General features: G+C 44.4%; 1 protein-coding gene across 1 annotated transcript; it reads right to left on the bottom strand.

Annotated features, from left to right (window-relative positions):
- Positions 1-352: 352 nt before the first annotated feature.
- On the bottom strand, positions 353-19,812 carry LOC126092370 (uncharacterized). The gene is made up of 2 exons (XM_049907919.1): positions 19,659-19,812; positions 353-931 (listed from the first exon to the last, which is right to left on the bottom strand). Exons 1-2 carry the CDS (start codon positions 19,747-19,749, stop codon positions 642-644), a joined length of 381 nt encoding a protein of 126 aa, XP_049763876.1. The 5' UTR covers positions 19,750-19,812; the 3' UTR covers positions 353-641.
- Between the last annotated feature and the right edge of the window lie 5,146 nt (positions 19,813-24,958).

The raw sequence follows: 24,958 nt of genomic DNA, 5'->3' as shown, positions 1-24,958 counted from the left end.
GAGTTTCGTCAGTGTAGATGAAGTTTGTAAGAGATCGTGAAGTATTTCCCAAAAACAATTTAAACAAGCAAAAAAAAAAAGGTAGACTTCACACTACGCTACTGCTCTGACGCAGAAAGGATAGAAAAAGTGCCTTTGCTCAGCATGGATGATAGAATCCTTTTGTTGAGTTAAGTAAGTGATACAGAGGTTGCTGTTTAAATTTAATTACCCTATTAAAAATGTACAGATTTTTAATTGCCACCAGTGACAGATAATCGATTGCCAATGCATAGTTATTGAGGAAAATCAAATGATTTTGTATAGCTAAATAACTGATGCAGCAGTTCTTATTGAAACTTAATTAACTTAATAAAATGGACAGATTTTTAATTAACACCAGTACCAGATAATCGATTACCAATCTGTAGCTATTAAAGGAAGGTGAACGGTTTTTGAAGACATATGTAGTACTGGGGTGGGATGTTAAAGCAGGTTCATCTCATTTAGTTGAGTATGACACATAAAGATGTAGCAACATTTTTTCTCATTAGTCAAAACTAACAGGTGCTGAATGTCTCATCTACTGAGCTGAAACCGTATGAAATAAGTTTTGTCATTTGACGACGTATATGCTGCCAGGTACAAGATGACGTCCCTTATTAGAATCTCGTACGCGGCAGAGTTCTAAGGTCTGGTACTCTGCCGCCGAGCATGCGCAGCTCCGGCTGCGCTGAGTAGTCGGCCTTCTCCTGTGGAGGCGGCGCCGTGGAGAGGGCGGCGTCGTTGCGGCAGCCGCAGGCGGGCACGGCCGGCCGGTAGCTGCAGCCCAGCGAGCCGGGGTGGCCCTGGGCGCGGCACAGCAGCTCGCAGCCCAGGTCGGGGATCCCCAGCCGCCGGCTCAGCTGCGAGCACACCGGCACCCCGTCCTGGCAGCACTCCTGCTGCGCGTCTGCAACCGAGGACAGCGGCCGCGTTCCCTTTCGTTTGCAACCCAGAGGCAAAGGCTGAAGAGGAACACACTGACAATGGAAACTCCCCATCACCGCCCCCTCAGATTTAGTGGTAAGATGGCCCATTGGGTAGCCCGTCAAAAACTGAACACAGATGAAGCACGAAAATGTGGGGGTGGTGGTTAGTGTTTAACGTCCCATCAACAACGAGGTCATTAGAGACGGAGCGCAAGCTCGGGTTAGGGAAGGATTGGGAAGGAAATCGGCCGTGCCCTTTCAAAGGAACCATCCCGGCAGTTACCTGAAACGATTTAGGGAAATCACGGAAAACCTAAATCAGGATGGCTGGAGACGGGATTGAACCGTCGTCCTCCCGAATGCGAGTCCAGTGTGCTAACCACTGCGCCACCTCGCTCGGTTGAAGCACGAAAAAAGGAAGAAGGTGTACTGAACTGTGGGAAAAAGAAGCAAAATGGAAACAGTGGACGGTCAAATGTCAACATCTGCAACGTCGAGAGAATGTAAGCGATTGTGGCCTCGTGGTCACACTGTCACGGCGTTGGACTGCTTAGAGAGAAGTCCAGGTTGAAAACTCACTCACGCCCCACTTTTTTCCCACAAAATTATGAACTGGTCTTCCGGTCTGTTACATGTCTGTTCGTTGTGTTCAAATGTGTCTCTATATCGTGGTGTAACATCCGTTTGCAACAGCGACGATTAATGAAAGGACCTCCCGACTTAAGTACCTGCTATTTGCCTACACTAGTACCACATGTTATGCCTCTTCCATTACATTTTGGAAGCTTTGACTCTTATTTTACTTCGTTGTGTCATAGCTCACACCTCTGTGAGAGGTCTACGAGGCATCAAGCATGCTCTCACTATTCATAACATTTACTTGCGATAGTAATATACACTCCTGGAAATTGAAATAAGAACACCGTGAATTCATTGTCCCAGGAAGGGGAAACTTTATTGACACATTCCTGGGGTCAGATACATCACATGATCACACTGACAGAACCACAGGCACATAGACACAGGCAACAGAGCATGCACAATGTCGGCACTAGTACAGTGTACATCCACCTTTCGGAGCAATGCAGACTGCTATTCTCCCATGGAGACGATCGTAGAGATGCTGGATGTAGTCCTGTGGAACGGCTTGCCATGCCATTTCCACCTGGCGCCTCAGTTGGACCAGCGTTCGTGCTGAACGTGCAGACCGCGTGAGACGACGCTTCATCCAGTCCCAAACATGCTCAATGGGGACAGATCCGGAGATCTTGCTGGCCAGGGTAGTTGACTTACACCTTCTAGAGCACGTTGGGTGGCACGGGATACATGCGGACGTGCATTGTCCTGTTGGAACAGCAAGTTACCTTGCCGGTCTAGGAATAGTAGAACGATGGGTTCGATGACGGTTTGGATGTACCGTGCACTATTCAGTGTCCCCTCGACGATCACCAGTGGTGTACGGCCAGTGTAGGAGATCGCTCCCCACACCATGATGCCGGGTGTTGGCCCTGTGTGCCTCGGTCGTATGCAGTCCTGATTGTGGCGCTCACCTGCACGGCGCCAAACACGCATACGACCATCATTGGCACCAAGGCAGAAGCGACTCTCATCGCTGAAGACGACACGTCTCCATTCGTCCCTCCATTCACGCCTGTCGCGACACCACTGGAGGCGGGCTGCACGATGTTGGGGCGTGAGCGGAAGACGGCCTAACGGTGTGCGGGACCGTAGCCCAGCTTCATGGAGACGGTTGCGAATGGTCCTCGCCGATACCCCAGGAGCAACAGTGTCCCTAATTTGCTGGGAAGTGGCGGTGCGGTCCCCTACGGCACTGCGTAGGATCCTACGGTCTTGGCGTGCATCCGTGCGTCGCTGCGGTCCGGTCCCAGGTCGACGGACACGTGCACCTTCCGCCGACCACAGGCGACAACATCGATGTACTGTGGAGACCTCACGCCCCACGTGTTGAGCAATTCGGCGGTACGTCCACCCGGCCTCCCGCATGCCCACTATACGCCCTCGCTCAAAGTCCGTCAACTGCACATACGGTTCACGTCCACGCTGTCGCGGCATGCTACCAGTGTTAAAGACTGCGATGGAGCTCCGTATGCCACGGCAAACTGGCTGACACTGACGGCGGCGGTGCACAAATGCTGCGCAGCTAGCGCCATTCGACGGCCAACACCGCGGTTCCTGGTGTGTCCGCTGTGCCGTGCGTGTGATCATTGCTTGTACAGCCCTCTCGCAGTGTCCGGAGCAAGTATGGTGGGTCTGACACACCGGTGTCAATGTGTTCTTTTTTCCATTTCCAGGAGTGTATCTGAGTCGTGTTGCGGCTCACGTTGGTGCCCTTTGTAGGTTGGCATCACGTAATAGGTATAGTGGCGTCTCGTTTTCTTCTTGTGTTTACTGGCGCCACTATGTTTGCTGGCATTGTCTGTCCGTGAGTGGCAGCAGCAGCGGTTAGTACGGTGGTACTATCTTTGGAGGGACGTCAAGTGTTTTCCAGTTTGGAGTACATCAGACAGTTCAGTTGGGGCGGAGCAGCAGTGAGGTCAGGTAGTGCGAGGACATGCTAGGACCGCTGGTAGCACGCAGGCACTGCCGGATCGAGGGGCTGTAGTTGCGATGGCCACAACCTCGTTGTTCACCGGACCCAGGATGTTTGAGCTGAGTGAACATTAACACAGTAGTGGAACCTCCACTATTTTGAGATCACTCCGTTTGTTTGCGCGTTGCTGCTCGCAGCGTCGCTGAGATGAAGAGCAACGAGTGGAGTGTTTGGAGTTGGTCAAATTTATTAGCTGTCTTCCACTTCTTATTATTAATCATTGAATTCCTTGTGTTATTATTGGTGAGGTTCAACCAGCAGTATTTTTTCTGCCTAGTGGCCATTAACGCCCCAGTTACCTGAGCTGGAGGTTAGTGCATTTTCGCCGCACTTGCCGCTGCTGTCCGGTAAGGCATGTAGTTCAATAGCCTCCTTGATTGTGGTTCGGATACTTTGTTTCTTTTGGACTAATTTGGTCATAGTGCTTCCTTCTGCTTCTGGATGTTCTAAGCACTGGATTCTGAAGATGCAGTGCTGTCTGCCAGTTCCGCCTTGCCTGGGTTATTTCATAATTGTATTGGCTATCAGACGTTAGGTAGATTATGCAAGAGTGTTGGTCTGCGTTTAAACTGTCACTGGTTTGAGTTACCAACTGGTTAAGTGAATACAACTCTTGGCTGCCTGTCTCTTCGTTTACGAAGTTGAGCGACTTTCCAAGGTCGATCCTTGGAGCACTGTCTGAGGTCCACTTCTCTCTTGATTTGGTCAGAAAGTTTTTAACAAAAATATTTTAATTTTGAATTATTACTGTTACGGCCTTCAGCCGACAAACAGTTTGAATTCCTTGTTAATAACGCCTTCAGCTGTGAGTGTAATTTGTCTTAAGAAATTTTAATCAGACAAAATATCTTAACTCTGAATTGTTGATGATCGTTCTTTAAATATCGTTTTCAGAAGTTTAATTGCTTCTCAAGAATTTGCTATCCAGGCCTTCAGCTGTGAAATTGTTTTTTGAGTTATTACTATTGGGGAGTCCAGCCGAAAAAAAATTTGAATTTCTTGTCAATAAGACCTTCAGCCGTGGATGCAGTTGGTCTTAAGAATTTTTAATTAGATATTGTCTCTTAGTAGTGAAATTTTGATGATTGTCTTTTTTAAAAATATTTTGGTATCTCCTGGAGAACTTAAACTGGTTCTGAAGAATTTGCTATCCAGGTCTTCATCCGTCAAATTGTTTTTTGAGTTATTACTATTGGGGCCTTCAGCCGACAGATAATTTGAATTTCTGGTCAATAAGGCCTTCAGCCGTGAGTGCAACTTGTTTAAAAAAAATTTTAATTAGACATTGTGTCATTAAAGTCAGATCTGATAGTTGTTGCTTATTGTCAACTTTATTTGCAATTGTTACCAAATAAGGTGTACGTGATTTATAAAAAGACTGAACAACCAACGGTATCTGATTACGGCCCTATCCACACTGAATCATGCCTTCCCCCAATAACCCAGGTCTCAGTGGTAGCAGAGCGTGATTATGATTGTAATATTGTCATTATAGTTACCGTTGGTTCAAATTGTAACTCTGTCAGTGTTACACGATATTTGTCTTTGCTATTTTGTTGTTTCAGGTGACCGATTCTAATGGCAGTGAGGCAGTGCCCCGGGATCAGCCTGTTGAGGAAAGACGACCTCATTTATGAGTTGGCAATAAGGTGGCAGCCTATTGAGGGTAACAGGCTTCACTACTGGATTAATGTTCACTCAGCTCAAACTTTCTGGGTCTGGTGGACAACGAGGTTGTGGCCCTCGCAACTGTAGCCCCTTGATCTGGCAGCGCCTGCATGCCGCCAGCGATCCTGGCATGTCGCCGCGCGGCCGGTCCACACTGCTGCTCCGTCCCAGCTGATCTCCCCAACACACTCCGACCCCGAAAACACTTGACATCCCTCCAAAGATAGCACCACCGTACTAGATATCGATAACTGCTGCTGCTGCCACTCGCATACAGACAACGCTAGCAAATGTAGTGGCGCCTGTAAACACAAGAAGAAAACGAGATGCGACTATCCCTATTACTCGATGCCAACCTACCAATGGAACTAATGTGAGCCGCAACACAGCTCAACATTCTTACCATATGAATCATATGCTGTAAGCAATGTATAGTATGACGATTTTCGAGACTACAGAAGGAGAACAATCATGCCAGTGACTGAACGGGCAGTTCATAAATATTCGGAAAAAAATGGAGGAAGAGAGAGGTATGGGTACAGATCTCCCGTTTTGCGGTCCAACACCGCGACCATACAGCCTTGATGTGTTTCTCAGGAGTCGCTCGATGTTGCACGTCTTGAGCTTGGTATGTTCACTGTTTCTGCTTTGCTTTTCTCCAGTTCAATACACCTTATTCTTATTTTCATGCTTCATTGGTTCAGTTTTTGACAGGCTATTCTCTGAGCAATTTTACTGCTAAATCTGAAGGTGGTGCGATGGGGAGTTTCCCTTGTGAGATGACAAACGTCACAGCGATATGCACATATACAGATGGTGACAGTATCGCGCACACAAAGTGTGTAAAGGCAGTCCATTGGCGGAGCTGTAATTTGTACACAGGTGATTCATGTGAAAAAATTTCCGACGTGATTATTGGCTTCACGATGGGAATTAACAGACTTTGAACACGCAATGGTTGTTGAAGTTAGACCCATCAGACATTCCATTTCGGAAATGGTTAGGGGATTCAATATTCTAAAACCCACAGTGTCAAGACTATACCGAGAATACACAAATTTCAGGCACAACCTCTTACCCGGTACAAATCAGTGACCGAAGTCCATCGCTTAACGACCGAGAACAGTGGCGTTAGAGTAGAGATGTTAACAGATAAGCAACATAACCGTAGAGATCCATGGGTGATGTAAGGTGAACGTATCTGTTACGACTGTGTGGCGAAATCTGGAGTTAATGGGCTATGGCAGCAGACAACCGACCTGAGTGCCTTTGTTAACAACACCACATTGCCTGCAGTGCCTCTCCTGGGTTCCTCACCATATCGGCTGGACTAGATGACTGACAACTATGACCCGGTCAGATGGGCCCCCATATCAGTTGGGAGAGCTATGGTAGTGTCCGAATGTGGCAAGACTCCACGAAGTCATGGACCCAAGTTGTTCAAATGGTTCAAATGGCTCTGAGCACTACGGGACTTAACATCTGACGTCATCAGTCCACTAGAACTTAGAACTACTTAAACCTAACTAAGCTAAGGACACCACACACATCCATGCCCGAGGCAGGATTCGAACCTGCGACTGGAGCGGTCGCGCGGTTCCAGATGAAGCACCTAGAACCGCTCGGCCACCCTGGCCGGCCGGACCAAAGTTGTCAACAAGGTACTGTGCAAGCTGGTGATGGCTCCATAATAGTGTGGGCTGTGTTTACATGGAATAGACTGGGTCCTCTGGACCAAATGAACCGATCATTGGCCGGAAATGGTTATGTTCAGCTACCCTGTGACCATTTGCAGCCATTCATCAAATTGACGTTCCAAATCAACGATGGAATGCTTGTGGATCACAATGCGCCATGTCACCGGGGCACAATGGTTAGCGATTGCTTTGAAGAACAGACAATTTGAGTGAATGATTTTGTCACTCTGGATCCCCAACAAGAATTCCATCGAACATTTACACGACATAGTTGTGAGGTCAGTTAATGCACAAAATCCTGCACCAGCAACACTTTCGCAATTATGAGTGGCCATAAACGCAATATAGCTCACTACTTCCAACGGTTTGTTGAGTCCATAGCACATCGAGCTGCTGCACTATGTCGGGCAAAAGGAGTTTCGACACGATATTGCGAGACATCCTATGAAAATTGTCACATCACTGTATATTTCCTTTCCTGAGAACGGAGCTGTCAGGCACTTAGTAAATGTTGTATTTGAAGTGGTCGTACAATAACGTTTACATAATCTACATACCACAGACACGTGTCTTTCATAGTAGGAGCCCTCTCACGTGCGTACACACATTCCCTCCAGCTAGTATTTCTGATATAAGATCCTTTGATTCAAGCTTCTAAGAATTTCATTGACATTATTATCAGCTGAGTTTCAAATACTAAAATTTATTTTGCGTCAGGTTGAGACGCGGCATCAGACACCCATCCCAGTGTTAATAACTTGGTAGATAGAGATAAGGAATCGGCTGGAAACATATACAGATGGATGTGAGAGTGTATGAAAGTGAGATTGGTGAAAACAGCATCGTGATTCGAGCTAGGGCTCACGAGATTTTCAAATTTTAACTGAGTTTAATGATCTGGATTCATGAAGACGTGAGCAGCCATTGTCACAGTGGAAGGAGTAGATGCACACAAAAATCCAAGTAAACACAATGGAAGTGCAGATTGCGTCATCTGAAATTCTGGAGGGCTGGAGTAAGAATACTGAGAGTGACGAACATAAAAATATGGCTTAGTCTGCAGGGACAGACACCTCAGCTACGGTCTGGTAGCTGGTAGCCTGGTCCAAGAAATGCAGAACAAGAAAGGAAAAATAGTCCATCGTGAAATTACGGGCTTTCAGAGTTAGGAAGTAGGAGGAATTATGTCATGTATCGCTCTGAAAGTGCCTTCACTGGAGACATCTGTTTAAGCCATTATAGTATGAGAAACATTAATAATCTTAACGTGAATGGTCTGACGTCTTTGCAGCACAGAACGGTTAGCAGTGGGGGTGACACGCCATTGTTCAAGGAGGATGTGACTGATGAAAGAGTCAGACATGCAGCGGACGTCAGCCCCATATCTACGGCATGATCACCTTTCTTCATACGTCTAATCAAGTACAAAAATATATTTTGATTTGTGACAATTTTAGGCTGACTTGGCCAACGGCCTTGTCGCAGTAGTAACACCGGTTCCTGTCCGATCACCGAAGTTAAGCACTGTTGGGCTGGGCTAGCACTTGGATGGGTGACCATCAGGTCTGCCGAACGCTGTTGGCAAGCGGAGTGCAAACTTCTGAGGCAAACTGAGGAGCTACTTGATTGAGAAGTAGTGGCTCTGGTCTCGGAAACTGACGTACGGTCGGGAAAGCGGTGTGCTGACCACTTGACCCTCCATATCCCCACCCAGTGACAACTGTGGGCCGACGATGACATGGCGGCCGGTCGATACCGTTGGGCCTTCCTGGCCGCGCCTGTTTACGAGTTACGCTGACTTATGTGTTAGACGAACAGATAATGAGCAAAGCTTGTGCCGTGCGATACACCTTCACTCCAACTCATGTTGGTACACGTGATGATTTGTTTCCTCTAGCTGTTTAATGTTTCATTGTGGTGATTGTGTTATCACTGCCGACTTCTTGATCGTGACGACGGTAGATTTAGATAATTTTTTGTCTTTCGGAATATTGGGATATTAATTACCAGCAGATCCTAAACTACCCTGGCGTTGTGGTTTTAAATCCCACACGCCAGAGAGCATCAAACATATACCACAGTATAACAGTGTTGTGTCAGCTTATACTTGTAAATTCATATGCGAGTAACGGTTTCGTTGGAGGCTGCTCCCCGTGTCATTCTATCCTGTGCTAGCTTCTTCATCTCCGAATAACTACGTGTACTACAACGTACATTCTTCTGAATCTGCTTAGTGCAATCATCTCTTCGTCTTCCTCCTCAGATTTTAGGCCACACACTTCACTCCATTATTAAATTGGTGATCCCTTGATGTCTCACAATGTGTCCTGTCAATCATCTTCTAGTCGGGTTGTGACACAAATTCCTTTACTCCCCAATTGTATTCAGTACCTCCTCATCAGTTACGTGATCTACCCATCAAATCTTCAGCATTCTTCTATAGTACCACAGTTCAAAAGCTTGTATTCTCTTCTTGTCTAAACTGTTTATCGTCCATGTTTCACTTCCAGACATGGCTACACTCCATACGAATACTTCAGAAAAGATTTCCTATCACTTAAATCTTTCAATGTCAACAAATTTCTCTTCTTCAGAAACGCTTTTCTTGGCGCTGCAAGTCTACATTTTATATCCTCTCTACTTTAGCCCTCATCATGTATTTTGCTTTCGAAATAACAGAACTCATCTACAACTATCAGTGTCTCATTTCCTAATGTAATTTCCTCAGGATCACCTGATTTAATTCGATTACATTACATTATCCTGTAAGATCTGAGATAAGTTGTTGGGGCAGTATTGCCTCTAGTGTTCCTACATATTTCCGGAGTCCAAACTGATCTTCCCCGAGGTCGGTTTCTACTAGTTTTCCCACTCTTCTCTAATATAATTCGTGTTAGTATTTTCAACTATGACTTGTGAAATTGATGGTTCGTTAATATTCACGCCTGTCATCACCTGCCTTCTTTTGAGTTGGAATTATTATATTCTTCTTGAAGTCTAAGGGTGTATCTTTTGACTCATATATCTTTCACACCAGATGGAAGATTTTTATCGTGGCTGGCTCTCCCAAGGCTATCAGTAGTACTGACGGAATGTTGTCTATTCCCTGTTTCGACATAGATCTTCCAGTGCTCCGTCAAATTCTTCTCTCAGTATTATATTCCCCACCTCGTCTTCACCTACACCCTCTTCCATTTCTGTAATACGGCAAGTGCGTCTGCCTTGCACAGTCCTTCTATATACTCCTTCCACCTTTCAACTTTTCCTTCTTTGCTTAGGACTGGTTTTCTATAGGATCTCTTGATATTCATCATCTGCTTCTCAATTCTCCAAAGTGCTCTTTAATTTTGCTACAAGAAGTATCTATGTTTCTCCTAGTTAAATGTGTTTGTAAATCCTTACAATTGTACTACACCATTCCTGATTAGCCATTTTGCACTTCCTGTCACTCTCATTTCACATTCGCCTGCTTCATTTAGTACATTTTTATATTTTCTCCTTCCATCAGTAAAATTCAGTATCTCCTGCGTTGTCCAAGGATTTCTACTGTTCCTTTTTACCTATTTGATCCTCTGCTGTCTTCACTATTTCGTTCCTCAAAGCTACTCTTTCGTCTTCTACTGTATTCCTTTCCCCTGGTCTACTCAATCGTTGCCTGATGCTCCCTCTGTAATTCTCAACAAACTCTGATTTTGTAGCTTATGCTGGTACCATCTCTTGAATTTCCTATCTTTTTCCAATTTCTTTAATTTTAATCTACAGTTCATAACCATAAAATTGTGGTGAGAGTTCACACCCGCCCGTGGAAATGTCTTACAATTTAAAATCTGAATCCTAAATCTCTATCTTACCATATAAAATAAATCTGAAGCCTTCTGGTGTGTCCATGTCTCTTCCAGGTATACAACCTTCTTTCACGATTCTTAAGGCAAGTTTTAGCTGTGATTAAGTTACGCTGTGTGTAATATTCTAAGGCAACTTTCTCTTTCATTTGTTTCCCCCAGACCATATTGACCTACAATCTCTCTTTCTCTTCGTTTTACAACTATCAGATTCCAGTCCTCCATCATTATTAAACTTTCGTCTCCCTTAACTACCTGAATAATTTCTTTTATCTCACGACACGCTTCTTCCGTCTTTTCACCATCTCAGCTTCGTTGTGGCTGCATCTGTGGTAAGGTTATCTGCATTTGCTGAGGCACGTAAGCCACCTCACCAACAGCAAGGTCAGTGGTTCATGGAGGCAACGAATACAAGTATGGAATGTAACGGAGGAATGGAGATGACGAATGTACACCTACCCAAGCCACGGGCCCTCAGGAACATATAACGATTTTACCAGATTGGTTTGCTATTCATTTACTGGTGTACCAACATCTGCCAGTGCAGTTTTGTCAGAGTATTCATAATCAGAGTTCATATGTTGCACCGCAATCGAACACATGTTCACCACTTTGCGGGTACATAAGCAACAATCGTAACAATTTCTTTCCTTGATTTCTTGGAAAGTATGCCTTCGCATACTCGATATAAAAGACGAAATTCTATAATGAGGTAGTGCACGAAACTACCAAAATACAGGTTTTCATATTAAAAACGCGTAATCATGAGTAGAAACAGAACACCCTGTTATCCTCCTCACTTCACCTATGGCCTTAGTTTCTTCCCTTCCCCCATTTCCTGTAGCCCTCTCTTCCATTATCGCTACATGAATAGCACATGGCATATTTTAATTTCAGTCATTTTTAATATGTGAGGATCATCATCATCATCATCATCATTTAAGACTGATTATGCCATTCAGCGTTCAGTCTAGAGCATAGTCCCCCTTATAAAATTCCTCCATAATCCCCTATTCAGTGCTAACATTGATGCCTCTTCTGATGTTAAGCCTATTACTTCAAAACCATTCTTAACCGAATCCAGGTACCTTCTCCTTGGTCTACCCTGACTCCTCCTACCCTCTACTGCTGAACCCATGAGTCTCTTGGGTAACCTTGCTTCTCCCATGCGTGTAACATGACCCCACCATCTAAGCCTGTTCGCCCTGACTGCTACATCTATAGAGTTCATTCCCAGTTTTTCTTTGATTACCTCATTGGGGCACCCTCCTGCCATTGATCCCATCTACTAGTACCTGCAGTCATCCTCGCAACTTTCATATCCGTAAACTCAACCTTATTGATAAGGTAAGCTGAATCCACCCAGCTTTCGCTCCCGTACAACAAAGTTGATCGAAAGATTTAACGGTGCACAGATAACTTAGTATTGGTACTGACTTCCTTCTTGCAGAAGAAAGTAAATCGTAGCTGAGCGCTCACTGCATTTGCTTTGCTACCCCTCGCTTCCAGTTCTTTCACTATGTTGCCATCCTGTGAGAATATGCATCCTAAGGACTTGAAACCGTCCACCTGTTCTAACTTTGTTCCTCCTATTTGGCACTCAATCCGTTTATATTTCTTTCCCACTGACATTACTTTCGTTTTGGAGATGCTAATCTTCATACCATAGTCCTTACATTTCTGATCTAGCTCTGAAATATTACTTTGCAAACTTTCAATCGAATCTGCCATCACAACGTAAGTCATCCGCATTTGCAAGACTGCTTATTTTGTGTTCACATATCTTACTCTCACCCAGCCAGTCTATTGTTTTCAACATATGATCCATAAATAATATGAACAACAGAGGAGACAGGTTGCAGCCTTGTCTTACCCCTGAAACTACTCTGAACCATGAACTCAATTTACCGTCAACTCTAACTGCTGCCTGAATATCCATGTAAAGACCTTTAATTGCTTGCAAAAGTTTGCCTCCTATTCGATAATCTTGTAGAACAGAAATTAACTTCTTCCTAGGAACGCGGTAATACGCCTTTTCTAGATCTATAAAGCATAGATACAATTCCCTGTTCCACTCATAACACTTCTCCATTATTTGCCGTAAGCTAAAGATCTGGTCCTGACAACCTCTAAGAGGCCTAAACCCACATTGATTTTCATCCAATTGGTCCTCAACTAATACTCGCACTTTCCTTTCAAAAATACCTGAGAGTATTTTACCCACAACGCTGATTAAAGAGATACCTCTGCAGTTGTTACAATCTTTTCTGTTTCCATGTTTAAAGATTGGTGTGATTACTGCTTTTGTCCAGTCTGATGGAACCTGTCCCAACTCCCAGGCCATTTCAATTATCCTTTGTAGCCATTTAAGACCTGACATTCCACTGTATTTGATGAGTTCCGACTTAGCCGGCCGGTGTGGCCGTGCGGTTAAAGGCGCTTCAGTCTGGAACCGCGTGACCGCTACGGTCGCAGGTTCGAATCCTGCCTCGGGCATGGATGTGTGTGATGTCCTTAGGTTAGTTAGGTTTAATTAGTTCTAAGTTCTAGGCGACTGATGACCTCAGAAGTTGAGTCGCATAGTGCTCAGAGCCATTTTAGTTCCGACTTAATTTCATCCACCCTAGCCGCTTTATTGCACTGCAATCTATTGACCATTTTTTCCACTTCCTCAAATGTGATCCTATTTCCATCATCATTCCTATCCCATTCTACCCCTAAATCTGAAACATTACTGATCGCATTTTCACCTACATTGAGCAACTCTTCAAAATATTCCCTCCATCTGCCCAAGGCATCCACAGGATTCACCAGCAGTTTTCCTGACCTGTCCAAAATACTTGTCATTTCCTTCTTACCTCCCTTTCGAAGACTGCTAATTACACTCCAGAATGGTTTTCCAGCAGCCTGACCCATAGTCTCCAACCTGTTTTCAAAGTCTTCCCACGATTTCTTCTTGGATGCTGCAATTATCTGTTTGGCTTTGTTTCTTTCTTCAACATAACTTTCTCTGTCTACCTGGGTTCTGGTATGTAGCCATTTTTGATACGCCTTCTTTTTCCTTTTACAGGCTGCCTTGACTGTATCATTCCACCAAGCTGTTTGCTTCATCCTAACTTTACACACTACTGTTCCAAGACATTCTTTAGCTACTTCTAGTACTGTGTCCCTGTAACTTGTCCATTCCTTTTCCAATGACTGTAATTGACTCCATTCAACTAACTGGTACCTTTCTGAGATCGCTGTGATGTACTTGTGCCTGATTTCCTTATCCTGAAGTTTCTCGACTCTTATCCTCCTACATATGGACCTGACCTCCTGCACATTCGGCCTCACAATCCCAATTTCACTGCAGATTAAATAATGATCAATGTCATCAAAAAATCCCCTGAATACACGTGTGTCCCTCACAGCCTTCCTGAATTCCTGATCTGTTATTACATAATCAATGACAGATCTGGTTCCCCTGCCTTCCCAAGTATACCGGTGAATTTTCTTATGTTAGATAGTATTAAAAATCCATTGACATATTGAAAGGCGGCAATGTGTTTGCATAAAATTACTGTCTACAGAATCAAACAATGGAAACTGCAGGTTGAAATATCAACAATATTTTAGAAAGGATAGATTGCTACTGACCGTAAAGATGACACACTAGGTTACCGACAGGTACAATGAAAAGATTTTTATGCATTTAGCCTCCAGCCAAAGTCTTCTTCAGAAAATAAAACACACATACATTCATCAAGCAAGCACATTTCATGCACACACAATGTCCATCTCTGGCAGCTCGACCCAGAATGCAACTTTATGTTGAGTGACAATGTGGAGTGGGGCAGAGGAGAGGGAGAGGTAGTAGGGTATGGATGGGGGAGAGAAGACTCCTGTCTGATGGAGTGCACAGGCACTACATGGAGGCGTAGCAAGGCTGCCAGTTGCAGCACTAGGAGACCGTAGGGTAAGGAGGTGGGGAGGGGGCATACAGGGAGGGGAAAGGGAGAGGAGCAGGGAAGGGGAAAGGTGGGTGGTTGCGTTGGCAGAGGCTGGAACACAATGAGGGTGAGCGGATGTGAATAGGAAGGAGATAATAGGACAGAGGGCGGAAACTGTTGGGTGGAGGTAATAGGACAGTAGATTAGCAAAGGCAGAGGCCACAATAGTTACAGAAATGGAAATATGTTGCGATAAAATCCATTTGGCCAGTTCAAAAAAGCTTAGGGCAGAAGGGAATTGAAATCAAGCACATTACGTCCAGTTGCATGTTGTTCATAGTTTGGTGGCGGCTGTTCTTCCTGGTGGACAGCTGGTTGGAAGTTGTATCAATAAAAGTAGTTGTGCTATGACTGCAGCAGAGCTGGTATGTGACATGGCTGCTTTCATAGTTGGCCTGATCCTCTGATGGGGCAGGATAAGTAAGTGACTCGACTGGTCAATCCATCCACTCTTCACCCCCTCACCCCCTATTACAGTATCTTCCCCTTTTCCTCTCCCCCATACACCTCCTCCCTACTCCCTTACCCCACAGCCTTCTGATGCTGTGCCTGGCAGTCTTGACATGCCTCCATCTAATCCCTGCACACTCCACATCACTCCTCTCTCCCCCCATCCATACCCTGCCATTCGCCCCCCTTCCCTGCCCAGGACCAGACTGCTGCTCAACGTGACAGTTTCATTCTGTTCTGAGCTGCCAGACATTGCGATCATTTATGCATGAGATATGCTTGCTCTGTGAATGTGTGTGTTTTCTTTTCTGAAGGAGGCTTTGGCTGAAAGCCTTTTCACTATGCCTGTCTGCAAATCAATTTGTCATCTTTACAGTGATTAGCAGACTATGTTTTTCATACTAACCTACAGATCTAGTTAGGTTAACCTACATATTTATAGTGATGCAGTAGATCTTTGCTTTTCTCACAATCTTGATTGCTCTAACTACGGTTAATGTATAACTTTGTATGGTTTGTACCTAATGACACATGGTGACACAGTGTTTATCTTCAGCTGTTGGCCTCGTCTACTTAAATTAACGCATATACAGTAATTGGTAGACCTTTTGTTTTGCTATTTTTTTCTGCTCGATACATAGACCTATTAAGAGTTGGAAACGTTTTTTGACACCCAACCCTATCGTTCCCTTGGTCACAATCCCGCCTTTTTGTAACCTAATAAGTGGCGTACGGCGTACATTGCGTGTACTGGCACATCAGTATATTTTCTTTCAGCGAGACGACGAGATGCTGGACAGTTGCAGAGAAGTACCGTTATACATATTTAGGGGTCAGTAATTTAGACGGAGGCAATCAGTTTTTCTCTATGCTACAGAACTGCTTATACTTTTTTTTCGGGGTATGCGCCAACATTACTGTTTGTGCAGAAGTAAGTTTTCAAGTGCACGTATTCGATCCTGGCTAGTGATTATATAATTCCCTCTATTTGTTCTAGAGTCTGCTTCTTCACCTGGAAACATTTCATTCTTTTATGACTTCGTAAGAGTGAGTAATTTGTAGGTAATTAAACTTGTAATTGTAGATAATTAAGTTGTAAAGCCGTTATCTCCTACCAGTCCTTTTCTTTGAATGAAGACAACAGAAAACTACAGCCTTCATTATAGGGGTGGAAGGTAATCACTTGTCATGTCCATCGTAGACATACCCATTTGTATAGTCACCACTGGCAACTGGCAAGACTTCTTCTCTAACGCGTGTGTTTTCTGCCTTACTGTATTACCTGAGCCGGCCGAGTGGCCGAGCGGTTCTAGGCGCTTCAGTCTGGAACCGCGCGACCGCTACGGTCGCAGGTTCGAATCCTGCCTCGGGCATGGATGTGTGTGATGTCCTTAGATTAGTGAGGTTTAAGTAGTTCTAAGTTCTAGGGGACTGATGACCTCAGCAGTTAAGTCCCATAGTGCTCAGAGCCATTTGAACCATTTTTTTGTATTACGTGAAACGCAGTCGGTGGTAACACAGGATAAGAAAAATAAAACTAGCCCGGAAAAATATTTATGAGACTGACACGGATTTGACGCTTGTTGAAAAAAATGAGCACTTCCCATTATTCAAAATGCTGGAAACAGTGATTTCAGCGTACCAGTCGGTTGCTGTCACATGTCTGTGCATGTGCGTCTCTCATGTACTCTGTCCCGAGCACATCGCTGCGTCATTACGTTTGTTGAGCAAGAGAGAGAAGCAGACGTGTCTTGTCACCAGATGTCACAGAACACGCGTCGTAACCGTCCACGTCACTATCGTTGCATGATCTCAAGACTGCTGTTCTGGTGCGCAATATCTGTTGTTATGCAATGTCTGATGTACGCACTGTAACACCAGTCTTTCAGCAAACTGTTAATGCTAAACAGCATGTCCGGAAATATTTAATTTTTATGTGAGTCAGCCCACAGAAGGTGAACGACAGTATGGATATTGTTAATATCTGCAGCCATTTTTCGTCTACCGGTTCTAGGCGCTCAGTCCGGAACCGCGGGACTGCTACGGTCGCAGGTTCGAATCCTGCCTCGGGCATGGATGTGTGTGATGTCCTTAGGTTAGTTAGTTCTAGGCGACTGATGACCTCAGAAGTTAAGTCGCATAGTGCTCAGAGCCATTTGCAGCCATTTTTCCTCAGTTGCTGCTCCAATTATGTTTTACCATACAGATAAGAAAAAAACTCGGTCTTTTGCAACTGAGCGTTTTATGGCAGTCTTATGCCATAAAAACAAAAGAGAGGCAATATGATCTATTCAGGAAGAATATTTTATTCAGAAGGTCATAATATACAAAATGACCAAAAGAGCGACAACAGAAGAACAATATTCAAACTAAGTCACAGTTCACATTAAAAACAAAATAAATAAAAATTTCCTTTCCTCCCACCCAAGGATCCCATTATACTCTCACGCTCTCCAGTTTCCACAATACCTGAGTGAGCCCTAAAGGATGTGTGCAAGACCACATTCAGTGCGCTACTGTATCGGTTATCTGTAATTTAATGCTTAAATGTGACCTATCCTTTAGAAACCTCTACTATGTGCATTTAGTACTTACAGAAGAACACATGGATATATGGAACGGACACAAAAACGAATGCAGGTGTAAAAACCACAACCACGTACAGGGTGTTCGAGGCGAGTAGTTAGTATTCATTTGGAGCAAAAACTTCACATTGATGTATGCCCCATTCCGAATGGTTTCCGTGATAGAACACATTGAATGTACATTTCTTTTAGGCCAGTGGCGGGACGGAATTAGTTGCATTTTTTGGAAAATTCGTTTGTTGAGCACCTTGAGGATGTTCCTCTTGCGACGCGGCCTGCTGTGTACTTGTAGCGTGACGGCGCTTCTCCACACTTTACGAGAAATGCGAGGGAACATCTCAACATCAATTGGTCGTGCTAGAACAGTTAACTGGCCGCCAAGCTCGCCAGACCTTACATAATTAGATTTTTGTTGATGGGGCTGGAGGACGTCTGACGTGTACAAAAGGAAGCTGAATACGCGAGATGAATTGCGTGGTCGTATCATGGTAGCGCAGTTCTCTCAGATATGAAACACAACGTTTTCTTCAAAGAGCTCACAAACACAATGAAGTTTATGGTGATATATTTGAACATTTATTGTGAACAGTACAAGAGCTGTAATGTGACTTGTGCGATAATGCTTAGACATGAATGTGTGAAAAATACTTATGTTTCATTTAATACTTATTAAATCGCATGTTTTAATGTTTACTAGCAGTTGTACATGTATGGATTTGTAAGCCTGACGATGTATCGAGTAATGCATAAAATAAATAATAATGTACATTAAATGTGTTCTATCTCGGAAGCCAATGTATCCAACAATGAATTTCTTTGCTTCAAATGGTCTTTCCTGTCATGTCCTTGAATACTGGCAATTCCTTCTGCGGCACCCTATATTCGTAAGCATTTAGATAAGTTAAATGATAGAGTAACATGGAGAGCTGCATCAAACCAGTCTCAGGACTGAAGACCACAACAACAACAACAACAAATGAGCTGCATGTAATCGCTACATCACTCCTATCAAAATATTTGTGTTAAATCATTTTCTTTGTGTTATAGACCACTGAAGAGGCCTAGTATGAACAGGCGAAACATTTTTGGTAGACGTAATCGTCAGTTACTATTTCAGTGGGCATAGTATCATTGAGATTGGACCGTGGATCAATGTAAACGCATCGGCTGGTGGAATGAATCACGTTTCTCGTTACACTAGGTCGACTTTCGTGTCCTGGTACGCCGTCACCCTGGGGAAGAACTGTTCGAAACACGCATCGCGCCACAGAAGCTGGTGGGGGCCGTATTGTGCTAGGGGCTGTGCTATGCTTCCATGACACTTGTGTTAATAACCTAAGGCATCATGACAGTTGTGGGGTAAATGAACATCTTCGCGAACCGCCTGCGCCATTTCTTGCTTGATGTCTCTTTCGACGGCGATGGCATTTCCCCACTGGGGATATCTGTCTTTGATCAGGCCATAACCGTGCTACAGTGGTTTAAAGAGTATGACAACGAACCACCGTTGATGTCTCGGCTGCGAGAGTGATCTAGTCTCAACTCGAGTGGACACAGCTGGGACTCTGTATGGCGCTAGCTGCGCGTCCACAAAAACCGGCCGACAACTGACGGTAACTGCGTAACCTGTGCATAGACACCTGTTACCACAAACTTACCAGCGGCTCGTCGAATCCACACCGCCCCGAACAGCTCCTGAACTGCCTTCCAAAGCTATTAAATAAGTGTTCATAATCTTTTGGCTCAGCAGTGTGTACTAGAAAGTAATTTTAAATCATTTTATAAGTACTAGGTTGCAAAGCCCACAGCACGATGATACTGAAAGGAAACGCAGGCAGCACCCCCAGCAGAAAGAGCAGTTACCTGGAGAAACGGCTCGCCCATACGGCGTTCCGAAGCGAGACGCCGCTGCCAAAGCGGCCGTGGCCACCAGAATGGCCAGCACCGCCTTCATGGCTGCAGTGTGTGTGGTCAGTCAGACACTGGGCCTTGTGCTGGTCGCTGCCGCACACGGACAGCGCTGACACAGCTATCGGCGTAACTCTTCACGGACAGGGACAGGCCTTGCAGATAAACCTGCCACCTGCTGACCTTCCAGGAAGCTATCCTCTTATCGCCGAGCTAACGACGAACAATGACTTTAAAACAATTTCAGCTCACCACAGACCATGCTGCGTCGCACATTCCTCGACGGTGGCGACTAACACCGCAGCACTTACCCCTACAAGTGCAGTGAAATGTGATATCTATATGAGAAATCCTCACAGAAAAAAAAAACGGTCACCGTACCGGGGCTCGCACGATGATGTCTTTTTTAAGACTATTATCTCGCTGAATCATGTATCTAGAGACGCCTCGAAGTGTAGTCATTGATCACACTCCCTCCCCGATCCCTCCACCCCTATTCTCCAATGCCACAGAGACTATAAGGAAGATGGTATCCGGTAAACATGTCACTCAGTCATAATTAAATCATTTAAACCATGCCTGGATCCCCGCACAACTCTAAACTTTTATGCAGCAGTTTCAGGGGATCGGCACTGCTCAATGAGTTTCTTTAACACAATACGTTACATTTTTGACGTCTCTTCCTCTTCTGTCCAGTTTATTTACGATCACGTATTGATCGTCTATCCTACATTCAGTTGTGTCGTCCAGCACATTCAACAAAACGCTGTACTTGACATCAACACTTTTCTCTACGTGTAAAATAAACATTCTCACTTTGTACATTATTCGCCTAAATCTCTTAAGGTAAATGTCCAAATGGTTCCTTTGAGAGGAAACAGCTGACTTCCTTCCATCACCCTTCCCTAAATACGAACTTTTGCTACTCTCCAGTGATCTCGTTGTCGACAGATCGTTAACTTTTGATCTTTCTTACAATTTTGGCCAACACTTCCAATTTCAACTCAATGATTTACTTGCACAAGATGTTCTATAGTACGGATGTGCTCACTTAGAGACTTTACTAACGATTGGCAACTTTTACTACAAGAACATATACTATTTAATTTTTGCAGTGGCTAGCACACTCCAAGGTCATTTTCAGAAGTCCCCTCCTGGTTCAAAGAACGGCCTGTAGACCATTCCAGAATTCGAAACAAGAACAACCGTCAACATGATCAGTTTGGAGGTCGATGCTCTCAGTGTAACGAGGCAACTTAAATCATTTAATAAAGACAATGTGTTGATAAAATATGTTGAAGCAATAGCTCCATTTTGGGTAATCACGTGAAACTGCTGCTAAGACGAGACATCCGTATCTAAAAACTGGAAAACTACATAGGGCAGATGAACAAACAAGAACAGAAACAGAAGTAATTCACTGAATTACAGACCCATAGGATTCACGTAGATCTCTAGTAGGATTTGGAAACACATAGTGTGCCGGCCGTTGTGGCCGAGTGGTTCTAGGCGCTTCAGTCTGGAACCGCACGACCGCTACGGTCGCAGGTTCTAATCCTGCCTCTGGCATGGATGTGTGTGATGTCCTTAGGTTAGTTAGGTTTAAGTAGTTCTAAGTTCTAGGGGACTGATGACCTGAGATGTTAAGTCCCATAGCGCTCAGAACCATTTTTTTGAAACACATAGAGTGATCCAACGTCATTAAATTCCTCATCGTGAACGGCCTAATCAGCAAAGACTCAGAAATAATCATTCCTTTAAGAACACAACTGTCTCTTTATTCACACGAAGTAATGAGTTTGATCTATATTTCTAGATTTCCAGAAAGCTTTTGACACCATTTCTTGCAAGCAGCTTCTGATAAATTAAAAAAAAAAATCTGTGACTGTGGAAGAAACTCCTAAAACACAACATGCTTCTACGAAAATTGTATACTTTTGGAGTATCGTCTCAGCTCTGAAACTGGATTCCTGGTTTCCTGTCAGAAATATTTTGACTTTTCATAGTAATTGACGAGAAGGCATCTAGTCAACTTGAAGCTGTACCTGGGGTTTCTCCAGGAAATGTTACAGGATCTCTGCTATTCTTGAGCTATATAAACGACATAACAGACAATCTCTCATTATCATACGATGCTTTGATTAACATTCTAGTAAAGTCATCAGAAATCAAAACTAATAACAAAACAATTTAGGTATCTGCGTGATGCGAAAAGTGGCAATTCACCCTGAATAATAAAAAGTATAAGGTCTCACACATGAGTAATAACAAATTCCGTTACATTTCGGTTACCTTAAAAGTCACACAAACTTAAAGGATGTCGATTCAACGAAATGCCTAGGAATACAGTTAAAATTGTTTTGTTAAAATGCTGTGGGGAAAGCGATCCACAGACTACATTGAATTTCTAGAACACCTAGGCGATGCAACACATTTAATGAAGAGACTGCCTACAACAAACTTGTCCGTCCCCTTCTTGAATGTCGCTGGGCGGTATGGGATCCTTAGCAGACAGGACATCTATACAGTTTAAAAAGGGCACCTCGCTTTGTATTATCACGAAATAGGGAGTGAGCGTTACAGATATAATAGTCGTGTTGCGGTGGCAATCATTAGAACATAGGCGCTTCTCATTGGGCAGAAATCTTTTCACGACGTTAAGATCTATTTTCTCCTCTCAGCGCCAAAACATTTTGTTGACTTTCGAAAACGTAAGGAAGAATGACAACTGCAAAAAAAAAAAAAAAACAGAAAGCACTCAGAGAGGTGAAGAAGAAACGAAATGAAACTTCACGGGTTGAGAGGTCATGTGATGTTACTGCAGTGATTACGAAATCGAAAAAAACTTACACAGATCTTTGCATTATGAGCCCACCAATCCCAATGACGTTACACTCCCTCTGGCTTACATGCATGCGCTGATTCTATTGGGTATGGTGTCATAAAGTCATTGAATCCTCTCCAGAGGCAAGCTGGCCCACAACTGTCCTGATTGGCTATTGATATCCTGGATACTAGCACTAGATCGCAGAAACGTCCAAGCTTCTTCCATTGTTGCCGGCCGGAGTGGCCGAGCGGTTCCAGGCCCTACAGTCTGGAGCCGCGCGACCGCTACAGTCACAGGTTCGAATCCTGCCTCGGCCATGGATGTGAAAGATGTCCTAAGGTTAGTCAGGTTTAAGTAGTTCTAAGTTCTAGGGGACTGATGACCTCAGAAGTTAAGTCCCATAGTGCTCAGAGCCATTTGAACCCTTTTTTTTTTGCTTCCATTGTTGTTTTATGGGTATAGATATGGGGACCTGACTGGCCATATGTGTACCTCAACACCACGCAGGCAGTTCGTAGACAACCGTGCAGGGTGTGGACGATCACATGAAGACATAGTACGTCCGTGACGTAGCGTTGTGCCTTGAGGATTCCGTCAACGAGAACCAGCCGTAACCTGAAGTCATACCTGATAGTTCCCCATACCATGACCGCTGTGCCTCTTCAAAACAAATGAAGCAAAGGAAGTCCCCCAGGTCACCAGAATACTCGCACCGACGATCATTCCAGTCTCAGCAGGTCCCGTTGTGGTGCTTACACATGAGACCGCCATTCCCTAATCCTGCCGCTTCTAGTCCCCGACCAATGATGCGAGATAACGCTGAATACTCCAGGTAGTCCGTTACTTGTTCTCGGATAACAGGAGCAGATGTGAATGGGCTAAGCTGTGCGTGCTGGACAATACGACGATATTCCGTTGTGGTAGTCACGTGATCGACTGGAACTTTGCCGACGAGAGTACGTGCACTCACGTTCACACACAGTCCAACATCGGGATGCTGTCCAGTCAGAATGCTCCACAAATCTGGATATTGCACGGTCCAGCCAGACGGCCAAATGGACACGTACAAAGAGGCACCCTTTAAACACTGTCAGGTGCTGATACCGTTGCCTCCCATGGGTACACGATATCTTCGTGTCCTTCAGAGTGATCACACATCTGGCGCTGTTCGTGCCCCGTGTATACCCTACCAGACTTGGTAAAGACATTAAACACGAACGTCAGTAATGCACTCTTGTGGCCGTTCTACCTATCACAGAGAACTGCAACACTGATCATTTGCACGCCCGCCAATGGTGTGTGCGTGTACGAAGTCACATTGACACCCGGCCACGTCTTCTTGGTGCTTCATTTTTTATGTCAAGCACTGTGTTTAAGTGTTCAGTTTCACACATGCTTTTAGAGTGTGGAACGGTCGCGAATTAGTCTAGAGGTGGTTCTATGAACCCTCTGCCAAATACTCACTTGTGAATTGCAAAGTAGTCATGCAGATGCAGACGCTGCCCGTCAGTTGCATCTCGCTACAGTCGTGCATTAGTCGCGCACAGCAAGTTACCACGCCGCACTGCTGGGGAGTGTTTGAATATTACAAACTGATCAGTACGAAGTTCCGAAGCCATTGACTTATAGGATCTGCCATAGGTCATTTACAAAGTCGACGCCGATCATCTGTTTCTCTTAGACATTTCGGGTAAACGGTAGATTGCCCGCACGCAGCACCGCAATTTGTTAGCTACTTAGATACAAAATTAAACTGACACGTTGTCCGCGTGACGTAGTGCGTAATTTCCCCAGAAAAGCTGTACGTCATACTGGAAGTGTACCCACGGACTTGTATCGTTCTGTCGAGAGTGGTGTACGAGGTTTAATCAAAAAGTTAAGTGATTTTTTTAAAGAGTATTTGTTTATTCATCATCACCAACTTTTTCTCCTTTGAAGTAATGCCCCTCAGATATAAAACACTTGTGCCAAGGCTTTTTCCAATCTTGGAAGCACTTCTGGAATTCATCTTTCGTTATGATGAGCAGCTTCTTCAGCGATTCTGTTTTCGTCTCATCACTGCTGGTAAAACGACTTCCTTTCATTGTTCTCTTCAGCCTCAGGAACAGAAAAAAATCGCAGAGGGCCATGTTCAGCGAATATTGCTTTGTTTTTTGTGAAATATGACGAACAAGCACTGAGGTGTGAGTGGAAGTATTATTGTAATACAATTTCTAGTGATTTTGCCACAATTCTTGTCGTTTTCTTCGGATTGCTTAGCGCAAACGGGGCACAACTTCCAGGCAGTATTCTTATTAACAATACGACCAAAATGGTTCAAATGGCTCTGAGCACTATGGGACTCAACTGCTGAGGTCATTAGTCCCCTAGAACTTAGAACTAGTTAAACCTAACTAACCTAAGGACATCACAAACATCCATGCCTGAG

This window comes from Schistocerca cancellata, chromosome 7 (genome assembly GCF_023864275.1).
Source record: "Schistocerca cancellata isolate TAMUIC-IGC-003103 chromosome 7, iqSchCanc2.1, whole genome shotgun sequence".
NCBI lineage: Eukaryota > Metazoa > Arthropoda > Insecta > Orthoptera > Acrididae > Schistocerca > Schistocerca cancellata.
Note: the sequence above shows the minus strand (reverse complement) of the source record. Positions and strands in the feature narration are given on the sequence as shown.